The sequence below is a fragment of the Lactuca saligna genome, chromosome 2 (genome assembly GCF_052625555.1).
Source record: "Lactuca saligna cultivar CGN05327 chromosome 2, ASM5262555v1, whole genome shotgun sequence".
NCBI lineage: Eukaryota > Viridiplantae > Streptophyta > Magnoliopsida > Asterales > Asteraceae > Lactuca > Lactuca saligna.
Window position 1 is genome coordinate 191,938,302 of NC_136418.1, and position 21,352 is coordinate 191,959,653.

Here is a 21,352-nt window from a genome sequence, read left to right on the forward strand (position 1 = left end):
CGCAACTCCCCAAAACACCATACCATAAATGGGAGGGATTTCCCTTTTTAAATTTAGCCCCCCTCCCCCCCCCCCCCCCCCTAAAATGAAACCATAAACACAACCACCCCCTTCCCTTCCCTTCCCTTCCCTTCAAACACTCTTGAATCTTCTTCATCCCATTTTTAAAACAACAAATGGAAGAGGTGAGCCACAGCCCCACCACCAGTGGGGTCCCACAAACAGACCATATCCACCCCCACCCAACCACCCGTCAGATCACTCACTTTCTTCCTTCCTGGGCCACCGGACATATATCCTATCCCCCCCCCCCCCCCCCCCCCCTTCTTCCTTTCACAGTCAATAAAAAAAAAAATAATAAGTTATTTCAAAGGGTTACTGGTAAGCCATAGTTGAGAAATGATCTGATATGGCCATCCCAGCCTGCTGTAACAATAACTAGACCCCATGCATGACAACCAACAGAGCTCTGGCAAGAAGATTTGAAAAACTTGTATTGAGATTTACATAAACCAGCAGCAGAAGGAGGAGGAGACTGTTGGTGTTGAGTGGAAGTTGGAAGCTTTTCTTCAGGCCAAGTTGCGGATCCTTTTGGAATCGATTCTAGAAAGAACTCGTGACCCAGTGAGAAGTAACTCGGTGAAGAAAATGGCAACAGTGAGCTTCTACTGCTCACTTTCAGACCCGACCATGGCAACACAACCGAGGCGTCGCTCGAAAAGCACTCAAACGACTTAACCGTCTTTTGTTGTTGTTCTTGTGGGTTGCAGTTGTTGTTCCAGACATATATATTGGAATCCTCGCATGCTGACACTATGTGTTTCCCATCTGATGTGAATGATGCACAGAATTGGTTTCCAGCATTTCGTTGCCCTGCTTTGGTTTCAAAAAACAAACCATATTTTTTTTTTTAAAAAAGAAAAAAAAAAAAACATTGATGACTGACTGACTGACTGACTGACTTGTAAATATAGATAGTACAGAAGCAATAAACAGTAAAGATTCTAAGACAAACCCACCCTTGTATTTGCCAATGACGTTGGTCCCGTCAAGAATTCTGACATGGGAATCCGCACAGGTCACCATTACTTTGGTTGAATCTTGTGGACAGAACTACAGATAATAAGATAATATAATGATTACTCGATTATATTATGAGCAGAAAAAAAAAAAAAAATATATATATATATATATATATATATATATATATATATATATATATATATATATATATATATATATATATATAATAAAAGAAATTGCCAAATAAATATCAACCTGAAACCCGATTATCCGTTTGCAACCCGACTTCTTTTTACTATTTAAGCAAACCGAGGCCTCAAGTTGGAAGTGATTATCTGATGCAAGAAAGTTGAGAATGATATCTTTTTAGCAAACCTCAAGCCGGCCCCACAAGAGATACAGACACAACTAACAAAAGGACTTCAATTCGGATACGGTACTAGCAAACACATAGCCACATACATATATTACATATATTTATATATCAATCAATCCATATGAAAACAACCTTACATTCAAGTAAACCCCAATCTTCATATCATCAATCATTGAACCAAAGACAACCCACAAGATTTTTCAAGGAAAGATACAGTAAAGTTATTTAGACTGAGTTTGCCCATTGATCAAGTATATATTTGTTAGAAATAAATTATTGATTATTGAATGTGGTCCACCAAACTCAAACTCCTGCTAAAATGGTATTTTAGACATTTGATTGAGCGTCAACATTGTTACATTAAAGTTGTCGTGGGTATCAAATATCAAAATATGAATGTAGTATGTATGGCATATGGCAAAAACGAAGCAAACCTTACCTGACAAAGTGAAAAGGCGGCAACAGCCTGTCATGGATCCAATAATTCCACCCTAAAATTAAAGATAAAGGAAGGAAAGAAGACGTTTTTATAAATATATATTCAAAATTATTATTATTATTATATATATTTGAAAATTGGAATTTAATTAATTGACAGGAAATTGCCAAACGAAACCAACCTTCCCATCAGGATTGTAGGTGACCGCAGTGATTATTTCTCGTATGTCTGTCCAATCTACAACCTGGGAAGACCCGATTGACCATATCCGAACCTTTCCATCAATTGACCCGCTTATAAAATAACTTTCATCCACAGGGTTGAACTGAACACACGTCACTGCCATTCATATCCTCATATCATGTTTAAAACATTAAAACATAAAAAATAAATAATTACTAATTTGATTTTCTAAACCAACACTCACATACCGTAGTTACTGTGTGGAAACATTTTCAGGCATTCATCCATCCCAACTCTCCACAAACGAACACTCTCATCAACTGATGAAGATAGAAGAAGCTGCAATCATTACCATTACCAATATGTAAAACATCAATCAATCGATCTTTTATTATGAGTAGAGATGGTTGATGAATAATGAATAATTTACTCACGTTATCGTTTGACCATGAAAGATCCAAGACCTCGCCATTGTGGCCATGGAACTCATGAACGGGCTTCTCCAGTATCCGGAACACTTTTGGAGGAACAATAACACAAGCAGAATCCGGACTTCTTCTCAGGTTCTTGAGCATACTCATCTTCTGTTTTTCGGCCATTAAAGGCGCTAATTCAGAAAGATGATTCATGGTGAAGTATAAGCAGGAAGGGTCGATATCAGGAATGTCGATGTCATTTGATCTATCGTCTTCCACAACCTGCCAAACCCTAACAACCCCATCTTCTCCAGCGGTAGCAAGATAACGCCCGTCTTGACTAAATTTCATGGTCAAAATCGAACCTTGATGCGCATGAATATCTTGCCCGATGAAAACAGCCGACAGTTCTTTCAATCGTTTCTTGTTTTGGCGGACTCTCACTCGTTCAACCCTGCTTCTGCGAACCTGACCATCGCCATCACATCTTCCATTTCCACTTCCATGGGGATCGACAACACATGTCATTGACCGTAATCTACTCAACCATTGACTTTTTACTCTGTTCATCGTTCTAGCCATTGTGCCAGCAACCTTGATTTGTCTCTCTACAAGTTTTTGAACCAAAGGAGGCGAATCACTCTCTTTACATTCCCCCTCTTCTTCTTCTTCTTCTTCTTTACATGATTTACCGCAATTAAAATTTTTACCTCTACAAACGAAATCCTCTCTAGAATCGAGAATTCTTGACGAATCGGAAACAGAGGAAGTACTTGAAGACATTTCTTCGTAAATAGGGCTTCTCAACACAGCATCACTAGCCTCCATCATCCTTTTATCAAATCTCCCTGATTCGTCTGATTGAATTTCATCATCCAAGCTTAAACTCAAACTCATATGTTTAAGGAACTGGTTTTTCCGATCTTGAACACTTGTTGGAGTCCTGACCCAAACATCATATTCCGAATCATGGTTAGAAGCAGGAGTAGGAGTGTCGTGAATTTTAGAAACTGAATCAGACACGGATGCAATATTATCTTGGGCATCAAAAAATCGATATTCTTCATCGTCCTGGTTTAAGCTAACCATGGTTCCTTGTGTTCAACCCATGAAACCTAACCTCAACAAACCAACTTTTTAAGCCCTAGGCAATGTGCCTTGTTCCGTCTCCAAGAAACATACCTGGTTAAAAAGATAGAATCAAAGCCTTAAAAAAGAGATATTAATCACGATAACCCAGATCAGCTAAGGATAACTGTCAATAAAAAAATAATAATAGATAAACATATTATTGACAAGGTTTTAAAAAAAATGAACAATTTGTCATGGATCCCAGATCCAACGCCCATCGAACCTGCCTTTAAAACCCCAAAAACAAGTTCATATATTTAAAAGAATCAAAGTCAAAATCCATGTATTGCATTGATAATTGAACCAGGGTATACACTATATAGTACATAGTATAAGCAACCCATTTTGGAGGATGATGACGACAGTGAATACCTCATACTACATAATCATCAAAATCGAAACCGGGATCAAAATTTGAAACTTGCCCTTTGATGCAATCAAGAAAATATGTTACAAGGAGCGAACCAAGAAAGATTTGTTTGTGTGAAACAAAGAAATCGGAGGAAGTGCGGAGATGAATCTGAATGATCGATTTGTGGGAAGCAATAATCAAATACCTTTCTTCTCTCTCAAAGCAAAGGGGAAAGGGAAGAAGGGAGTTAAATCCAAAGGGGAAAGAGGGTAATTGAGGGAAAAAAGAAGGGGGGGAGAAGGAGAAGTGGGAAGAAGAATAAATGAGAAGGATCTTGATATTCGTGAAGGAATGGACCGAGAAACGAGAAATGGAGAGAAGTAGAAGAAGAAGAAGAAGAAGTAGTAGTAGTAAATAGCGTAGGCTGAGAAGGTGAGGGGGTGGTCTGTAAATGTATGTCTGTGGGGAGGGGGTATACCCTACATTTGCGTCGCCTCTTTCTTTTTCTCTCTGTAAAAATACCTCTCCATTGTCTCTGTTGCATTAATTCTGTGCCTTTTTCGGTTTCGATTAAATGGCGCAATCAAAGTTTCAACCTTCCAAAAAATTTTATGGAATTAGATTTAATTTTATCAAGATCTCAACAATTTTACTATGAAGATCACTCTTTTGAATATCATATCTTACCATATTATTTCTGAGTTCTGACAACAAAATAAATTACTTTTTCTGTTTCATTTTATTCGGTGTCTATTAAATAACGAATATATTTCAATATTAATAAGATATAATCGCAAATAGTAAAATTTTCATTAGGTTTTTATTTTATCAATAAAACATCATTGTTAAAAAAAATTAAAAATAAAATAAATTTAAAACTAGCCGAAAACTTACTTATTTTTTATTTAGGGGTTATGATTTAAAAATGTAACAAACTTTTACGATTGTATTTAATCATTAAGTTTCTTTCTATATACCGTTTATTATTCAACTTGTTCAAATTATTCTAAAAATATCAATATGACCGGGTATAGTGGTTTTGACAATCATATTGGTATTATTTGAACAAATTAAATGGTAGATCGCATATAAAAATTTAGTCACGTATAATTGTAAAAGTTGATAACCTTCCAATTTAATAACCATTGACCGTTCTTTTCAATCTAGTCCAACACAAAACATTTTGCAAGGTTTGGATGTGTATTACTAGGGTTGTACTATGGATCAGTGCAAGTTGGACGATCGTTCTGGACCCCAAATGCCAAATAGCCCATTTTATTCTTAGTTGTATTGAGTTAGCCGACTATTTTTAAGCCTGATCCACTTGTTCAAGACCCAGTGCTAATATTATCACACGTTAAAGAGAAATTGAGGAAACGGAGTAAGAAACGTAGTTTCAACAAGTATGCAATGTGAATTCCGATTTCCTAGGCTCATCAACGATTTCTATGGAAGCTTCAACTTCATCGGCAACACTTCCACTTCTCCTAACTCTAGCCAATAATAGTTACTTCGATTTCTCTTTTTATGCGATTTATTGATTTCTTATCACCCTTCTTCATTTTCTGATTTTTTATCTGACGATTTCTTTCTCCGCTTCTAATTTATGATGTGGTTTTCATATTTCATATCGAGGAATACTAATTGATTATCATTGCATTTGTATTTGTGTTCTTTATATGGTTGCTTTGAAGGACTGATTGTGATTAACATCAAGATCGATGGAGCTTGAATGTTCATGAATTAGTAGAGGTTAACTGAAAGGTAATTTGTTGTTTTACTGGGTCACATTTATTTACTATATTTAATTGTAAGAATGGTTTAAGTATGATCCATCGATTCATATCTCACTCAATTATTATTTACAGTATGTAATTGATAATTTAAATTTGTGTATTTATTATATTCAAATTTTCAGAATGGTTGTTATTGCAAACACAAGGGTACCTTCCATGATGAATGCTTAACCATAAGATATAATAGAAAACCTAAAGTTTTTAATATTATAATTAGCTTTTCTTATAGGATAACTGAAGAAGGGTTAATTGGGAGAACATGATTACACCTTGTAGATCAAAAGCTAATGTACAAGGATCTACTATTTTTTTCTTAAAGTGGTTGGTGCCAAGGATAAAGTAAAGAATGCACTAAACCAATAGCCATGAAAGGAAGACCAACTCCTATCCCTACTTATAGATTGTATATTGCTTAGTGAATAACAATTAACAATTTGTGATTATTGATTCTTTCAGGATTTCTAAAAAAAAAAAATGAAGGGAAGTAATGATAATGAAGAACATTGAATGGTTTGTGAATAATTAGCCCATTATTTTTGTGGGTTGTATACGATGATGAAAATTGGTATAGATTTGTGTCGGTTCTTTCATGCTCTTGAGGCTCCTCATATCGAACAATACAACAATTTTAAACTTGAAATTATTTTGGAAATATGTAGTATTAGTTTTTTCATTCATTCTTTATACGTTGTGTGAATTAAAATGCATTTGGAAGAGAACATATGGTGTAGAAATAGCAACTTACTTTCATTGTTTGTTTATTACTCTTAGGTCGTGCTTAGCATGGCTGGGAATCCCAAACTATTATGTGTGTATGTATGTGTGTGTGTCTATATATATATATATATATATATATATATATATATATATATATATATATATATATATATCGCGAAGGGCCCCATTTCTTAGTTTGCGTGGGTCTCAAATTGTCTTGGACCGACCCTGCATACTACTCTATACTACCGTTGAGGGGACATGGAGGTGTCCGACCCAAATCGCCGACGGTTAATGAGGTTAGTGTTTCGTTAAGTTTCCTTTATTAAAAGAAAGTGTTTTTTGGTTTAAAGTTGGTTTATGAGGGTAAAAACTAATAAAATGAACCTTGAACATATACATGAGTTTAGGGGTCATTTTGACACACTTTGACTGCATAAATTGTAACTTATGGACTTTTTAAGCTAAACTAACCCTAAAATCTAGGGCTCTCTCCCTGAACTTGGCGGTGATTTTCACCACTGACTTTATGGTCTGCCGCAGACCCTGTAACTCTCTGACTAACTGTTGCCCCTCAATCACCGGTGCAAACTCGGCCTTGAACCTGGACGAGAAATCGCTACATGTCATCGCGTCCAATGCGGCATCATCCCCAATAGCATGACCAACCTCCTCCCACCAATCTCGCGCTTTGTCCTTCAGGAGACAGGAGGCGATTCGAACCTTGTCCCCATTGGGACACCGGATAGAACAAAAATCGTTGGCAACATCAGCCAACCATCTGCTGCTAGCAATGGGGTCCCTAGCCCGATGGTAATCTGGAGCTCCACAAGCTCTGAACTCCCAGAATGTCAATGTACGCGCTCCCATCATGACTATCATCTCATTGCGGAAAACTCCCAGCCTCTCATCCAAAATCTCCAGTATGCCCTCCTCGACCGTGCCAAAGATCACAGGAGTCCGGTCTAGAATACTGCGCGTAATCTCAGTTGATACAAACTCCTTCATCCACTCCTCGAGTTGTTTGGGTCCTGAACCCGAGCCTGATCCCTCGTCGGCACCTAAACCGCCTAGTTGTCTCTCCTACAACGTCACCATGCTAAAAACACATCATAACAACCATCAAAATACACATCACTGCTGAGGGATTACACACACTACAAGTTTCATGGTTTTATCTCGGCCCTTCTTGAATCGAGTATGGATCCTATGCTTTCAGTAGTACGGGCCCATACTACCTTCCACATCTATCCGTACTTTCCTCAAGAATTGCCTCGACTCCACCAAGTCCCTTACTACTACTATTACTGCTCCCAACATTACTCTCCTCCTAGGCTTGCCCTAGGGTAACCTCAAACCCGCACGCAGTCCTCAACTACTGAAGGTACCTTCGTAATGCCAATTAGTCACTACCTAAATACCATCACATGTGGAGAGGCTCAGATAATCCTTCGAGTAAAGGACTCGTCCCTACAATGGTTAGACTCAGACAAGAGTTGCGCAATAGGGCCAAATCCAGCACTCTGAGATTATTTAACCCTGATCACACGTGACTTAGCGTATTAACCTAATGGCTAACTCCCATCACTCAGTTCCCGTAAAGCACAAAGCAAGTAGCATTCGGACAAAAGGTAAATCTAACCATAACATACACAAGCAATCATATTCACAAATCAAGAATCAACACTAGCATGCGATATATGCTCATAGAATCAGGCATAACCTAATCAAGTTATCCTATCACTGTCTAATCAGTACTAGCATGCAGCTCAATAAACACATATAACAAGCATATAAGTCATCCTTCCTAGATCCTTCGCCTTAAACTAGCATGATGATCACATGATCATATCATAACATAAACTTGTATGGGTAATTTGGGAGAACTTACTTGAGCTCGGCTGATTGCATGCATCACCCGCTTTTCTCTTTTCAAAGTTTTTTTTTCACTCTCCAAAGTTCTTTTCTTTTCTAAAGGTTCTTTTCCTTTTTCCCAAATTCTTTTATAAAAATGACTCTTTTTAAAAAAAATTCTCATACAAAGTCCTCAGTTTGAGTTCGGACACACCTAAGAGTGCACCCGAATCCCTCAAACCAAGGATCTGATACCAACTTGTAACATCCCAAAAATCATGACCAAAAATTTCTTTTAAAACATTAATAAAATCATAAGTATTAAATCATTTCAACCATAACTAAAGGATTATATGACAAACCAGAGTATCATTTCAAAACACTTGTTCGTTTTATCAGAGTAAACATCCCATGCTAAAACTCCTTTGGTGTGTGTGCCATGCGATCACCCCGAGCTCTTCCCTCCACTACCGGAAGTACCTGAAACCAAAACTGAAAACCGTAAGCATGAAGCTTAGTGAGTTCCCCAACCTACCACATACCATACATAATCACATACTGCAAACATTGGGCCTAGCCCGCTACATCGGGCCCCGCCTGGCATCGAATGAATCTAGCATCAGGCCCCGCCTGTCAAAACTTTTCTACTCCGGATGTGATGTAAAACCTACTACAAGGTCAATTTTCTCAAACTTATTACATCATAAATATCAATAATATTGACAGTCGGCTAAGTCTGCATCACTCTTTGTTCAAATACTTTCATCATACTATCGTTGGAGTCTATCTGAAACCCACTATAGTCAAGTTATTGGACTATAATAATTTAGCTCTAGGATCATTTCCAAATCTCTTTCAAAGGCTGGATCATGTTATCCACCAACCAATGATACCCTGGTTTGGACGGCAAACGTCTTGTGACCATTCTATGAACTTACTTCTACTCCGTACTAGGACTGCATCATATGGATGTAGGTCAAACCCTCGGGAACATACTTCTACTCTTTACATGAATGATCGAAATACATCTAGGTTCAATCATAATCACTCACAAACTCATTTTCTTTCGTATAATAGAATCATGTCGTCATCCAGGAATAATCAGCCGAACAACGAAACCCCTATCCTTCATATCGACGCCGCTACATTCCAAGCCACGGTAACAGTTGCCGTGACAGTTGTCCATCCAAACCTCAACTCTGGCAACGCAAAAAAGACTGACAAAGGGGTTAACAATTCCAATCGTCGTATCGATCCGGGAAACCAACAACTGATAACAGTCACAGACTTGCAAAGCCGTAAAACTGAGAATAAGAAACGAAAGCATCAAGCCCAAAAGGAGCGCAAGCGATCCTAAAGACTTACCATACAACAACAACAAGTGGCAACCCCTGCCATTTCAACACCGATCAAATCATATCACGAAGCGCTCCCGAAATGTGACAAGTTTAGCTTTCATCATAACGGAGCTTGTCATGAATTACAATGCAGAAATTGCAACCAAATGGGGCACACTACTTGTCTCTGTAGAGTGTCTGCATGAACCACCTTCCAGACCACCAACTTCGGGGTCAGCCCAACATGTTATAGTTGTGGTGAAACCGCACACTATAAAAGGAATTGTCTAAAAGGAAAGAACAAAGAAAGCACTAGTGTCCACATAACTTTGACTCGACACATCACTTCCACCACCGATGCTAGTACTAGCTAGATATGTCACCAATGTGGCGAGATGGGACACCTCAAAAAGGATTGTCCAATAACAAAGAACTCCGGCGCATACGGGAAGATAATAAGGATCACTGCCGCAGGAGAGACTACTTCGGACCCACGATAAAGTAATTAAGGCTTTTCGTTGTAACAAAATCATAAACTGTTTAAAACTTGTGCGACTCGAGTCTTATCTTTTGCGAGATCCCGTCAGTCAATGGACCCTCGTGCTGCATATACTTGCCTTTTGTAGTATACCTTGTTCGCAGCAGTAGTCTTATAGTTAATATAATGTATTGTAACTCTGTTAAAAGTTGCACTGTTGTGTTTTGTCTATAACGCCTTAATGACCAAGTCTAATGCCTTTATTTCCATGTGAGTCTGATATTATCATACAACTTGAGTCAATTCGATCCTCACAATACCAGTTTCGTGCGTAAATCTCGTTCTCCGTAATCGCCTCTCTAGCGAAGCCGTCATTCCAGAACTCTAAGGTACTCATACATAGAGTACCTTATGTTACGTGTCCTTACTGAAGATACCTCAACAAAGCTCCCTGGAATACCACTCGTACAGTACATCAAGTTCAATCCAAAGACCCTTACGGTTGATCTATCATTGAAGAATGTATACACATGGGTGGTATATAATCAAGGTTCTACAGGTTTAGAATTGATGATTCCACTTTAACTTCTTTTCCTTGTTTGGATGTGAGCTTAAAGAAGAATCATTTATTCGACTACCTCTTCAGTCTTAATTATATACGACTCGTATACACGAGACTGTGATTGATGAACCATGTATGACTTCTAATATGAACTTCAGGACGGAGACTGCTCAAGACTACGAGTGATCGTGCTGTCATGTGAATAAACTTGGAATTCAATCAAACGATACCCCTGTAACCAAATCGCCCTATAGTCTAAGACCTACATAGATGCAATAACTATCCGGTAAAATTAACGAACTACTCAGCCATGGAATTGAAAGACCAAGCTCCTCACCCTGGAGAGCTCTGGTCTTGTTCTTTAAGAAGAAAGATGGATAGTTTCGTATGTGCATCGACTAATGGAGACATCGACAAAATTTCCATTGGAAATCGTTACCCTCTTCCTCGCATGGAGGAATTGGTTGACCAACCACAAGGAATGATTTATCCTTTCAGAGATGGACCTGAGATCCGAATATCACCAGTTACGAGTGTTAGACAAGGATGTCCCGAGGACGACCTTCCGAACTCGATGCAGACGCTACGAGTCCGTAGTAATACCCATCGGATAAGACAAATGCACCACAATATTCATGGACTAAATGAATAGGGCACACTGTTAAATTCCTAAGGCACACTGTTAGTAAAATAGGAATTCATGTGGACCCTTCCAAAATCAAAAACCATTGAGAGCTAGTCAGCACCGAAGATGCCTACGGAAATTCGCCAATTTCTAGGTCTCGCTGACTACTGTCATAGGTTCATTCAGAACTTCTCTCGAATTACGGAACCTCTTACGACTTTGACCCATAAGGGAGTGGCCCTTGACTGGGAAGAGAAGCAAGAGAAAGAAACCTTTGAAATTCCAAGGGGGAGACCACGATCCTTAGAAGGTCTCACCCTGGAAGGGCTTGATACACTTCGGAAGGCGTGGGAAAGCTAAATCCAAGATAGTTAGAGCCTTCGAGATTCTTGCCGGAATCGGCCCTGTAACTTACAAATTCAACCTACCCCGCAAACTTAGTAACGTACATTCTACCCTCCACGTCTCGACCTTGAAAAAGTGTTTGTCCGACGAGACTCTTGTAATCCCACTCAACGAGATCGAGTTTAACGAGAGCCTCACATTCGTGGAAGAACCGTAGTGACCATGGACCGAGAGGTCAAGCGGACGAAGCAAAGGCGCAACCCATTAGCGAAGGTTCGCTGGAATGCCAAGCGAGGAGCTGAATGCACCTGGGAGTGCGAGGATTTAATTGAATAAGAAGCATCCTCATCTCTTTGCTTGATTATTCATACCCACTCCTTTACCCAAACTCTAATTTCGGGACGAAATTCCCTCTAACAGGGGGATGATGTGACAACCCGAAATTTTCTACCCTGTACAGTCAAACACTTCATTGAAAGTCAAACTCATTTTTGCTATCATTTAGCATAATTTGGAGTCCGTTTGAGTGTTCTGAGTCTTATACACTTAAGTGATAAGTGTTGGGGTTTATCTGTTGAAGCTATAGTACAAAGATCAGGCCTAAAACACCATGACCATGAGTTCACGGCCACCACACTAGAGTTTACGGCCGTAAACTCACGCTATATGGTCAAGTGTTGGCCATTTGTTTCATTCCTTTCCTTCCTTGACTGATTTTCCTTCAGATCCTCTCAACTATCATCCCGATCTTCACCTTAGATCTTCAAAACTAGTAAGAATTCTTCCTTGACTTGTTGATACAACTCTTAATCTAGTATTCTCTCATGATTTCATCCATGAAAATCATGTTTTCATAGATCTTCAAGTTTCACCAAGAACACCAAGAACACACACTAGTGTTCTTGGCCAAAACCAACAATTTCAAGCTCCTATATCGTAAGTACTCTTGTTCTAGTTTGTTATACACTAGATTAAACATGTTTAGGCCTTAGAAACATCAAGAATCAAGGGTTGGAACAAAGTTTACGGCCAAGGATCTCCCAAGGCCGTAAACTCCCTATAATGGTGCAATGGTGCCCTAATTTCCTTCCTTATGCTTAGAACTTGGATTAGAACCCTCCACCAATGAACTAGGGACATTAAACTTTGAGTTGGTACATAATACCATGAGTAATGGTCCCAAGGCCGTAAACTCGTGTTAAGGTTAATTCTTGGACCTTAAACTCACATATACTCTTGGTTAACCTTGGAACACTTAAACACTTGAGACTCCCTACCTTTAAGCCTCTAAATATGACTATTTAGAGAGTTTACGGCCAGGAGTAAACTCCCCTGGTCCGTAAACTCCTCAACCTTATCCATTGAGAGTGGTCCTTGGGCCACAAACTCAATAGCAATGCTTTACACCCCTTAGATGCAACCCTAAGTTCTTATAGCACTTGAACCAAAGTGTTTACCACGTTTTAGGGTGTTTATACTTGTCTAATTAGTGTTATAATCACTAATTGTATACATATATATGTCTTTATATGTTATTAGGATCATTTTGTGTGTTCAAGTCTTCACTTGACACCTAAGACTTGTCTGACACTTCCATACAATCTGCTCACTATAGGTGAGTTCATACCCCTTAATTAACCTTTTAAATATTTTTAAATACTTTTATGGGGGGTGGGGGGTGGGGGAATACAAGTTGAATCATACTAGTTATTATATCAATCACATGTGATTAATATCTAGCATACAAAGGGATTTACTACACTTTTAGCTGTTTTACTCAGTATACTACTTCAAAATGATTTCTCAAAACGTTTTTACATATTAAACTCTTTATCAAACTGTCTTACATACTATATATTTCCTTTCAAACTTTGTTATAACTACGTTTCAAACAAAGGTTTTCATGTACTTCAAGCTGTATTTCAAACAAAGGATTTCTTATACTCTAAACTGTTCTTATCAAACAAACTGCTTTTAAATCATTTTATAAACTGAAATCAAGTCATCAATTCTTATTTATTAACTTTTCAAAGGTTTTACAAAAATTCTTTTATACTTTTATATTGTCAAATGCATGCCTATATATGTATAGTTATATAAGTAATGTTTAAAGGACTTAGGACTGCTAGCTCGCTTTAATTCCTTTTCCTTGTTTGGATGTGGCCTTTGGGTATCAGTTATTTGTCTGAATGTCGTCTAAATATTAGTTATATATTATGTATACATATACATACATAAAAGTTCTATCAGTCAATTCAGTACCTTTGGGTAGCAAAGACATACTTTCGGTTATACACATACATTACTAGTAACTATAATAGGTATAGTTAGGAGATACTATTTACTATTCCGAGTACAAGGAATCACACCAATACTATACGAAGAGACACTAATACATACTATACGAAGAGGCACTAGTACATACTATACGAAAAGACACTAATACATACTATACGAAGAAACACTAGTACATAGACACTAATACATACTATACGAAGAGACACTATTACATACTATATGAAGAGATACTACTACATACTATATGAAGTTATACTTCAAAACACTCATGGATTGACCATCCTACACTTGGCTGCTCGCAACAGAAGGTGTGTTCATCTTCGATGTTCTTGGTTGTACTGTTCGGCTAGTTACCACGCCGTGTTTATCCTATACAAATGGATACATTTTTAAGGATTATACAATTTTCCTTATTACCTTTACTTTGTGACTCGTTCACATAAACGATAAGGTAGAATATATTTTGATATAAATATATTATTTTCCTTATTACCTTTATTTTGTGACACATTCACATAAACGATGAGGTAGACTATATTTTTATAATAATAGTTATACAGGGGGAAAACATCATTTTTACAATTATGCATACTTTCAAAACATTCGGGTCTTGGTAGAAGACTACTTTTTACACTAGTAGGAAATATGAGATTTTCTAGGGTTTTCATACTTATACAAACTTTTCCTCAAAAAAATTACCAGTCTTTCATTACAAGTTTTTACAAATCAATGACACTAAAATACTTATGAATTCACCAACTTTATGATGCTACTCGCTTTCAAAATAACTTGTATTCTCAGGTCACCAGTAGACAGGTACGATGACCAGGTATTGAGAAGACGAAGCAGTCAAGACTCGTCTTTTATTTTGATTATTCATTATGTTGTTTTATTCTATGAAAGAACACACTTGTATTTAAAATTATACTATTAATGCAATGGATGATGTTGTTGCTTGTTTACTACTTTGCATTGTTGTGATACTTTACATGACGTCCTCGGCCCCATATCGTTTCCGCCATTCTTGGTTTTGGGGTGTGACAACGCCCCAAGAAGAGGCAATTCACATGCTGGGGAGTTTTACCAAACTCCAAACTCAAGCAACCCTCAAACCAAATAGCCACTTGGGCTTCCATTATCTTCGATGAGGATAAGAAATCCTATTCCGATCTCATACTTGCCCTTGTCCTGAATACCTACATGATTCTTCCCAACTTATATTCAACTAAGTCTTCGTAACACATGAGATTTGAAGGATTCCCAATCCTTCTTACTCTTAAATAATGAACTACTAACAACCTGTGCTTACCCGTGTTAGCGTTCTATTACTAGACCAAACCCCAAAAGATCATACAAATCCTAAAGATTAGACGAACACTTCCCAAATCCTAGAAAAACTAATAATCTCAAACGCCTTGAAATGATGCCACACTTACATCTTGAAGTCCAAATAATCTATGCCCAGACCAAAGTCTCAGTAGTAGACCACTTCCCCTAGCGCTTCGAAAAGCCAACCCAAGCATAATGGTTGAGTCGCCAATCCTAATTGTAGAGCTTCCGCATCACGTCTCTGAACCGATCTCAACCATAGACCCATATAACATTGAATGCTCCAAACTAGCAAAGATGTAAACAACTTTTTACTAACCACCCCGTAACTCACGGTATGTAAATGACAAATGACAATGTCTGAAGGTATAACCCAACCATAAGTAGGGAATAGGGGTGTAGGTGAGCCGAGCTACTCGGGATCGACTCGTTAAAATCTCGACTCGATATCGAATTAAACGAGCCCGAGCCAAGCTCGAGCCTAAATATGAGGCTTGTTTATTAAAAGAGCTCGAGTCGAGCTTTAATTAGTGGGCTCGCGAGCCTAAACGAGCCTACACACACACACACACACACACACACACACACACATATATATATATATATATATAGAGAGAGAGAGAGGCTCGTTTAGGCTCGATTAGGCTCGCGAGCCCACTAACTTGTTAATGAGTCGAGCTCGAGCTTCATTTTAAGGCTCGAATCGAGCTTGAGCTTCCTCAAAATTAAACGAGCCGAGCTCGAGCTTGGCTTGGCTCGGCTCGTTTACACCCCTAGTAGGGAAACAACCCAAATGTACACTTACCAAAACCCTTAGAACGAAAACTCCCTCGTGCAGTTTCCCACAAGTATTGCACTGAATCTGACCCTGCTGGCCTCTCAAAATCTGATCCGAACTCTTGGATCTCTTCTTGAGATCCTCCACTATATTCATATGATCTGAACCTCTATGCTCGAGGTACTCCGAATCGATCTTCCGCCCTCAGGCTTTGGGATCCATATCATTCAGGGTCTCGCACCCTGACACACTCACCAGCTCAATCGACAACGACTGAACTACAATGGTTGGAGCAACCTCTGCTCTAAACTGGCTACGAACTACTCCAAAGACATAGTCCCCAATCCCAAATCGCAATAGATCGTAAAATCAACCCTTGTCGTCTGATACAAGAGATCCAAGACGAACTCAAAATCCTGGCAGGGCTTCCGCTAACTAGCTCACCATCGGAGTCGGGACCAAACCATGGTCCTTCCCTTTGCGTGCTCATCCGCATTCCCCACAACAGCTATCCCCACGGTCAAATCATAACCAAGAATTCTCCTTCCTAGGCTTCTTAGATTTTCCAAGACTTTCCCGAATTCGAGTATGGATCTTGTGCTTTCAGTAGTACGGGCCCAATACTACTTTCCACACCTATCCATACTTTCCTCCAGAATTATCCCGAATCCTCTAAGTCACGTACTCCCATGATGTACTAAATGTCTGCTAAACAACAACACAATATTCACCGAAGCACCTCCTAGTCTCCCCCTAGGTTCCCAACCTTACTACATCGCGTCACTAACTCACTGGAGCATATCCTAGGCTCTCCTATGTTCCCAACCCACCTAGTCCTCAGCTGCTGAAAGATTCCCAATAATGTCAATTAGCTACCTCATGAATATAACCACATGCAACAGAGATCAAATAATCATTCGAGTAAAAGACCCATCGCCAGAACGGTTGGACTCAGACAAGAGCTGCACAATAGGGTGAAGTTCATCACTCTGAGATTATCCGGCTGTGTCCCATGTGACCTAACATAATCACTTAATAGCTAACTCACATCACTAAGAGTCCCACAAAGCACAAAGCAAGCAACATTCAGAAAATGGAAAATCTAACCATCATACTCCAATCAAACAATTCTATCTATACATACAATTCACAATCAAGTGACTCCTGTCACTAATCTCATCCAAGGCTCACCTTAGGGTAATCTCCGACCCACAAACTGTCATAGGACATTCGACCCACCTACCACAACCCATGCTGTCCACATCCATCCTTACTGTCGGCTGCGTTATGCATGCAAATTATACACATAGCAAGAAATAAGGCCAAATCATTATTCTAAGGCTATAAGATCCTAACCATATACAAATTATAAAGCATACACTTAGCAGTTACTAATACCAATAATCATTCTCATTCTAGCATGGCATCTAGCATCTCCAAGGCTACAAATATCATATATTAGTCCAATCTATCACGGATTAATCAACACAAGCATGTAAGTCTACCAGCTCATATAATACATAAAAGCATCTCTCCAAGCCCTAACTAGCATGTGATTGTAACACCCCGTTCTTTAAGTGTTAATTATGAGTCCATGAGATTTAAGAGAAAGGTAATTATGGTCCCTTTCGAGAAATAAGTTTCATCCGAGAAGGTTTCGGGTGGGTGTATGTGTTAGAAGTATTGGGCTTCTCGTCACCCTCGTATGAATGTAAAGTTATTTGAGGGTGGGTTTAGAATAAGAGGAGTTGCGGTGCCTCGAAGTTGATCATTGTTTATAGTCCTTTGTGGAATAAGAAGAAAATGGTCCATGCATGCATGCTTTTGATTTTGAAAGGTGGTTGGGTACGCCCAGCGTAATGGGATGGATGGTTGCGGGTGGCCGGGTGAGTACACCCAGCGTACCAGGGAGGTACGCCCAACGTACTCTCAGAAACCCCAAACCCTATTTTTAGGGTCAGCCACTATATAAGGAACATGTTGGTTCACCCCTCAGCCCCCTTATTCTCATCTTCAACCTCAGAGAAACCCTAGATCTCGTATTCTCTCATGTTTGGGTGTGTTGGATCATTGGAAAGCTCTTGTTGGCAAAATAAAGGCTTGAAGTAGAAAATGGAAGTTGTCAAAGAAGAGGAAGAACGTGTGGAGCTAGTCGATCTGAAGAAATACCACCCTTTGGAGCTGGTTTAAGGTATAAAGCTTCTTGCTTGACCTTCATATGGCATAGATCTATGTATTTTGAAGCTTTGTCTCCATTCTTGTCCCAAAAGTCCTCTCCTTGTTTCATAGTTCGATTTGGTCAAGTGTATCTGTCCTTTCAGACCTTTGGAGAGATCTTAATTGATAAAAATAAGGTCCCAAGGGCTGTAGTTGTTCCATGTATGAGATATATAGGTCTTAATGGATTAAGACCTTGGATTAAGAGCTTAAGGACGTCCCAAGTGATAAAGTCTGAGACTTTATGATTTCTAATCATATTTGGCCTATGGATCTGAAATTTGGGCTTAAGAGCTTAAGCCATTAAGATGTTAAAAGGACTTAATGGACCTCGCAGTTACGCCCCGCGTAGCGGGCCAGTGCCCCATTTTATTTTGGTGATCATTGCAGTACGCCCCGCGTAGCAAGGAGAGTACGCCCGGCGTACTCCTCCTGTGGACTTTCTTTTGGGCTTTTGTGTTGGGCCATTTGTGGGTTGTTGGTGTTTGGGCCAAGTCTGGAAATTATGAATAGAGTATTTTGGGCCCAATTAATATTGGATATTGGATCTAGGCTCATTTGATGAGGTGGGCCCAATTTGGTAAATTGGGCCAATGTTGGACTTTGTGTAAGATTTGGACTTTGGTCTTGGCCCGACAAGTGGAAGTATGTTTGACCTAATGCTTATGCTTGTTGTGTTGGTTAGTTCGAGATTTGCAGTGAGTTGGTGGTTCGAGAGTCTGCTTCTTCCGTTCAGAGTATCGGCATTCGCGAGGTGAGTTATCCTCACTATATCGACAGGGTCTAAGGCACCAAGTCGACCCTTTATTTGGATTGAGATTCGGATATGGTTATTATGTTATTGCTTGATATGTTTGCATCCTGGTAGCTAGGATGTTATATGCTAGAGACCTTATTAAGGTTGGTTTCCCGATATGTAGAGTGATGCTATGCTAGTGACCGGTTAGGTCGGTAACCTGGTTAGGGTAATGATATGTTATGTGATCTGCTTGATCGGTTTGTTGACTATGACTGTTATATGATTGTATGTTATGTGCACATGGTTGTTTGGACTGGAGATGGGTTGAGGCGGGTCCTGCTTTGTGCTGTAGGCCAAGATACCAAGGGCGGACCGGTTGATCCGAAGGCCCAGCGAGCGGTTCGGATAGGCTGTAGGCCCCACGAGGGCGGACCAGACGTGCCGAGGCTCGGAGAGTGGACCAGGCTGACTGAAGTCCCGATGCGGGCGGACCAGTCATACTGTAGACTCAGAGAGTGGACCAGGTGGGTTGAAGGCCCGGTGCAGGCGGACCAACCACACTGTAGACTTGAAGGACATGACTAGACTCAGAGGTGGACCCGGTGGACTGAAGGCCCGATACGGCGGACCAGTCATATAGTAGACCCGATATGCATGGTTGTTCTATGTTCTGTTATGTTATGTATGCTTTTTATGCTATGGGCCGGAAGGCAATATGTTTTGGATCGGAAGGTCGTAAACTGGAAGGGCGTATATGTGGTTGGTATTTTGGGGGTATCTCACTAAGCTTTTGGGCTTACAGTTGTGGTTTAATGTTTTTCACGTTCTTCAGGAGACTGTGGCAAGGCAAAGGCGTGATCGTACCGTTCCTCGCGTTTATGTTTTATGAAATGGACCTGGGAATACTCTGATAAATAATGTATTGAAAACCTTTTTGTAATAATGTTATTAAAATGGATTGTTTTGAAAATTTTAAATTATGTTGAAATTTTTGGTCGTTACAAGTTGGTATCAGAGCCTTGGTTTGAGTGAATTGGAGGAACACTCGTGTGACTCCAGTCTCAAATCGAGGAGGGTTTTAAACAGAGAAATTAAAATGGTTTTCAAATTAAGTAAAAGGAGGACGCGGAGGTACGATCAGTCGGAGCTAGTAAGTAACCCCAAATTACCATTCATGATATTTGTTTTATTAAGCTTGATAGAACAGCATGCTAGTGTTAGGCTAGGGATCTTCAGGATTTCATGATAATGTTGCCTGTTTTGTGATGTCTGCTAGCCTAGGGTTTTCCTCTGCTTGAGATTTCCAGTGTTCCTCTAGTAGTGAGGGTAGAGCGTTGTTATGTATATTTGTCGCTAGGGTGTTGTGGAAGTACTTCATACAAATATGGGTAGGTGTGGAAGGTACTATGGGCCCGTACTACTGAAAGCACAGGACCCATACGCATATCAGGGAAACCATGACCTCTAGGGTTGGGTTGAGAGTTGGTTCCCGGGATAGTGGGAAGTGTCTGAGGTTTTGTGGTTTATTTTCAGTATGGAGATTTCGAGGCATGCTGGGAGTGGATCCGGGTCAGGATCGGGTGCAGGGGAAGGAGTTGTGGACGGGTCAGTACCGCCCAAGGTTATCGGTCAGATGAGTACGCACGAGTTGGATGCAAGGATTCGTAAGATCCTGCATGATGAGGTTGCTGCATTGTTCCGGGCCGAGCTGCCGGAACTGTTTGGGTCGATCAAGACCGCCATGGTGGAGTATTTTGATGAGCGTTATGCGGCTGTCACGGAGACGGATGCCACGGCGGCTACAGCGGCTGTAGTAGCGGCAGGGGGAGGAGCTAGTAGAGGTTTTCAGTATCGGGACTTCGATAATACGAAGCCTCCCACCTTTGATGGAGTTCAGGATCCGATCTTCGCTATGAGATGGTTATCAGACGTGGAAGGGTGTTTCTTCATGTGTTGATGTCCTGCTGATCAGAGGGTGAGGTGTGCTCTGAACCTGTTAAGGCTCGGGGCAAAGGATTGGTTGAGATTGACCATGGAGTCATACTCGGATGCGCAGAGGGCTACGATTTCATGGGATCAGTTCAGAGAGATGTTCAGCACTCGTTATGTTCCGCAGGTCGAGAAGGAGAGGTTGGCTCAGGAGTTCCTTGAGCTGAAGCAGGATACGGAGTCGGTGACGGAAATCACCAGGATGTTTACTGAGAGGGCGATGTTTTGCCCTGAGTTTGCTTCGGAGCAGGCTCAGATGTCCCGATATCTGAGTATGCTAAAGAGGGACATCAGACAGTTTGTTTCCGCGCAGAGGTGCAAGACCTTGTTGGAGTTGCAGGAGGCCGCCAAGTGGCGTGAGTTGGAGA

General features: G+C 40.0%; 1 protein-coding gene across 1 annotated transcript; it reads right to left on the reverse strand.

Annotated features, from left to right (window-relative positions):
- Positions 1–343: 343 nt before the first annotated feature.
- LOC145028664 (uncharacterized) lies at positions 344–4,319 on the reverse strand. Its single transcript, XM_078977411.1, has 8 exons — positions 3,941–4,319; positions 2,456–3,619; positions 2,270–2,360; positions 2,020–2,177; positions 1,839–1,890; positions 1,279–1,358; positions 1,020–1,113; positions 344–873 (listed from the first exon to the last, which is right to left on the reverse strand). The coding sequence occupies exons 2-8, from the start codon at positions 3,524–3,526 to the stop codon at positions 368–370; spliced, it is 2,052 nt and encodes a 683-aa protein (XP_078833537.1). The 5' UTR covers positions 3,527–3,619; positions 3,941–4,319; the 3' UTR covers positions 344–367.
- Positions 4,320–21,352: the final 17,033 nt, after the last annotated feature.

What these genes read in the sequence shown, in the direction of transcription:
- LOC145028664 (XM_078977411.1), bottom strand. Translation starts at nt 3,526, where the DNA reads ATGGTTAGCTTAAACCAGGACGATGAAGAATATCGATTTTTTGATGCC. An exon ending in AACGGATAATCGGGTTTCAG is followed by an intron (nt 1,114 to 1,278) that starts GTTGATATTTAT and finishes TATTATCTGTAG; the next exon opens with TTCTGTCCACAAGATTCAAC. An exon ending in CGTCATTGGCAAATACAAGG is followed by an intron (nt 874 to 1,019) that starts GTGGGTTTGTCT and finishes AAACCAAAGCAG; the next exon opens with GGCAACGAAATGCTGGAAAC.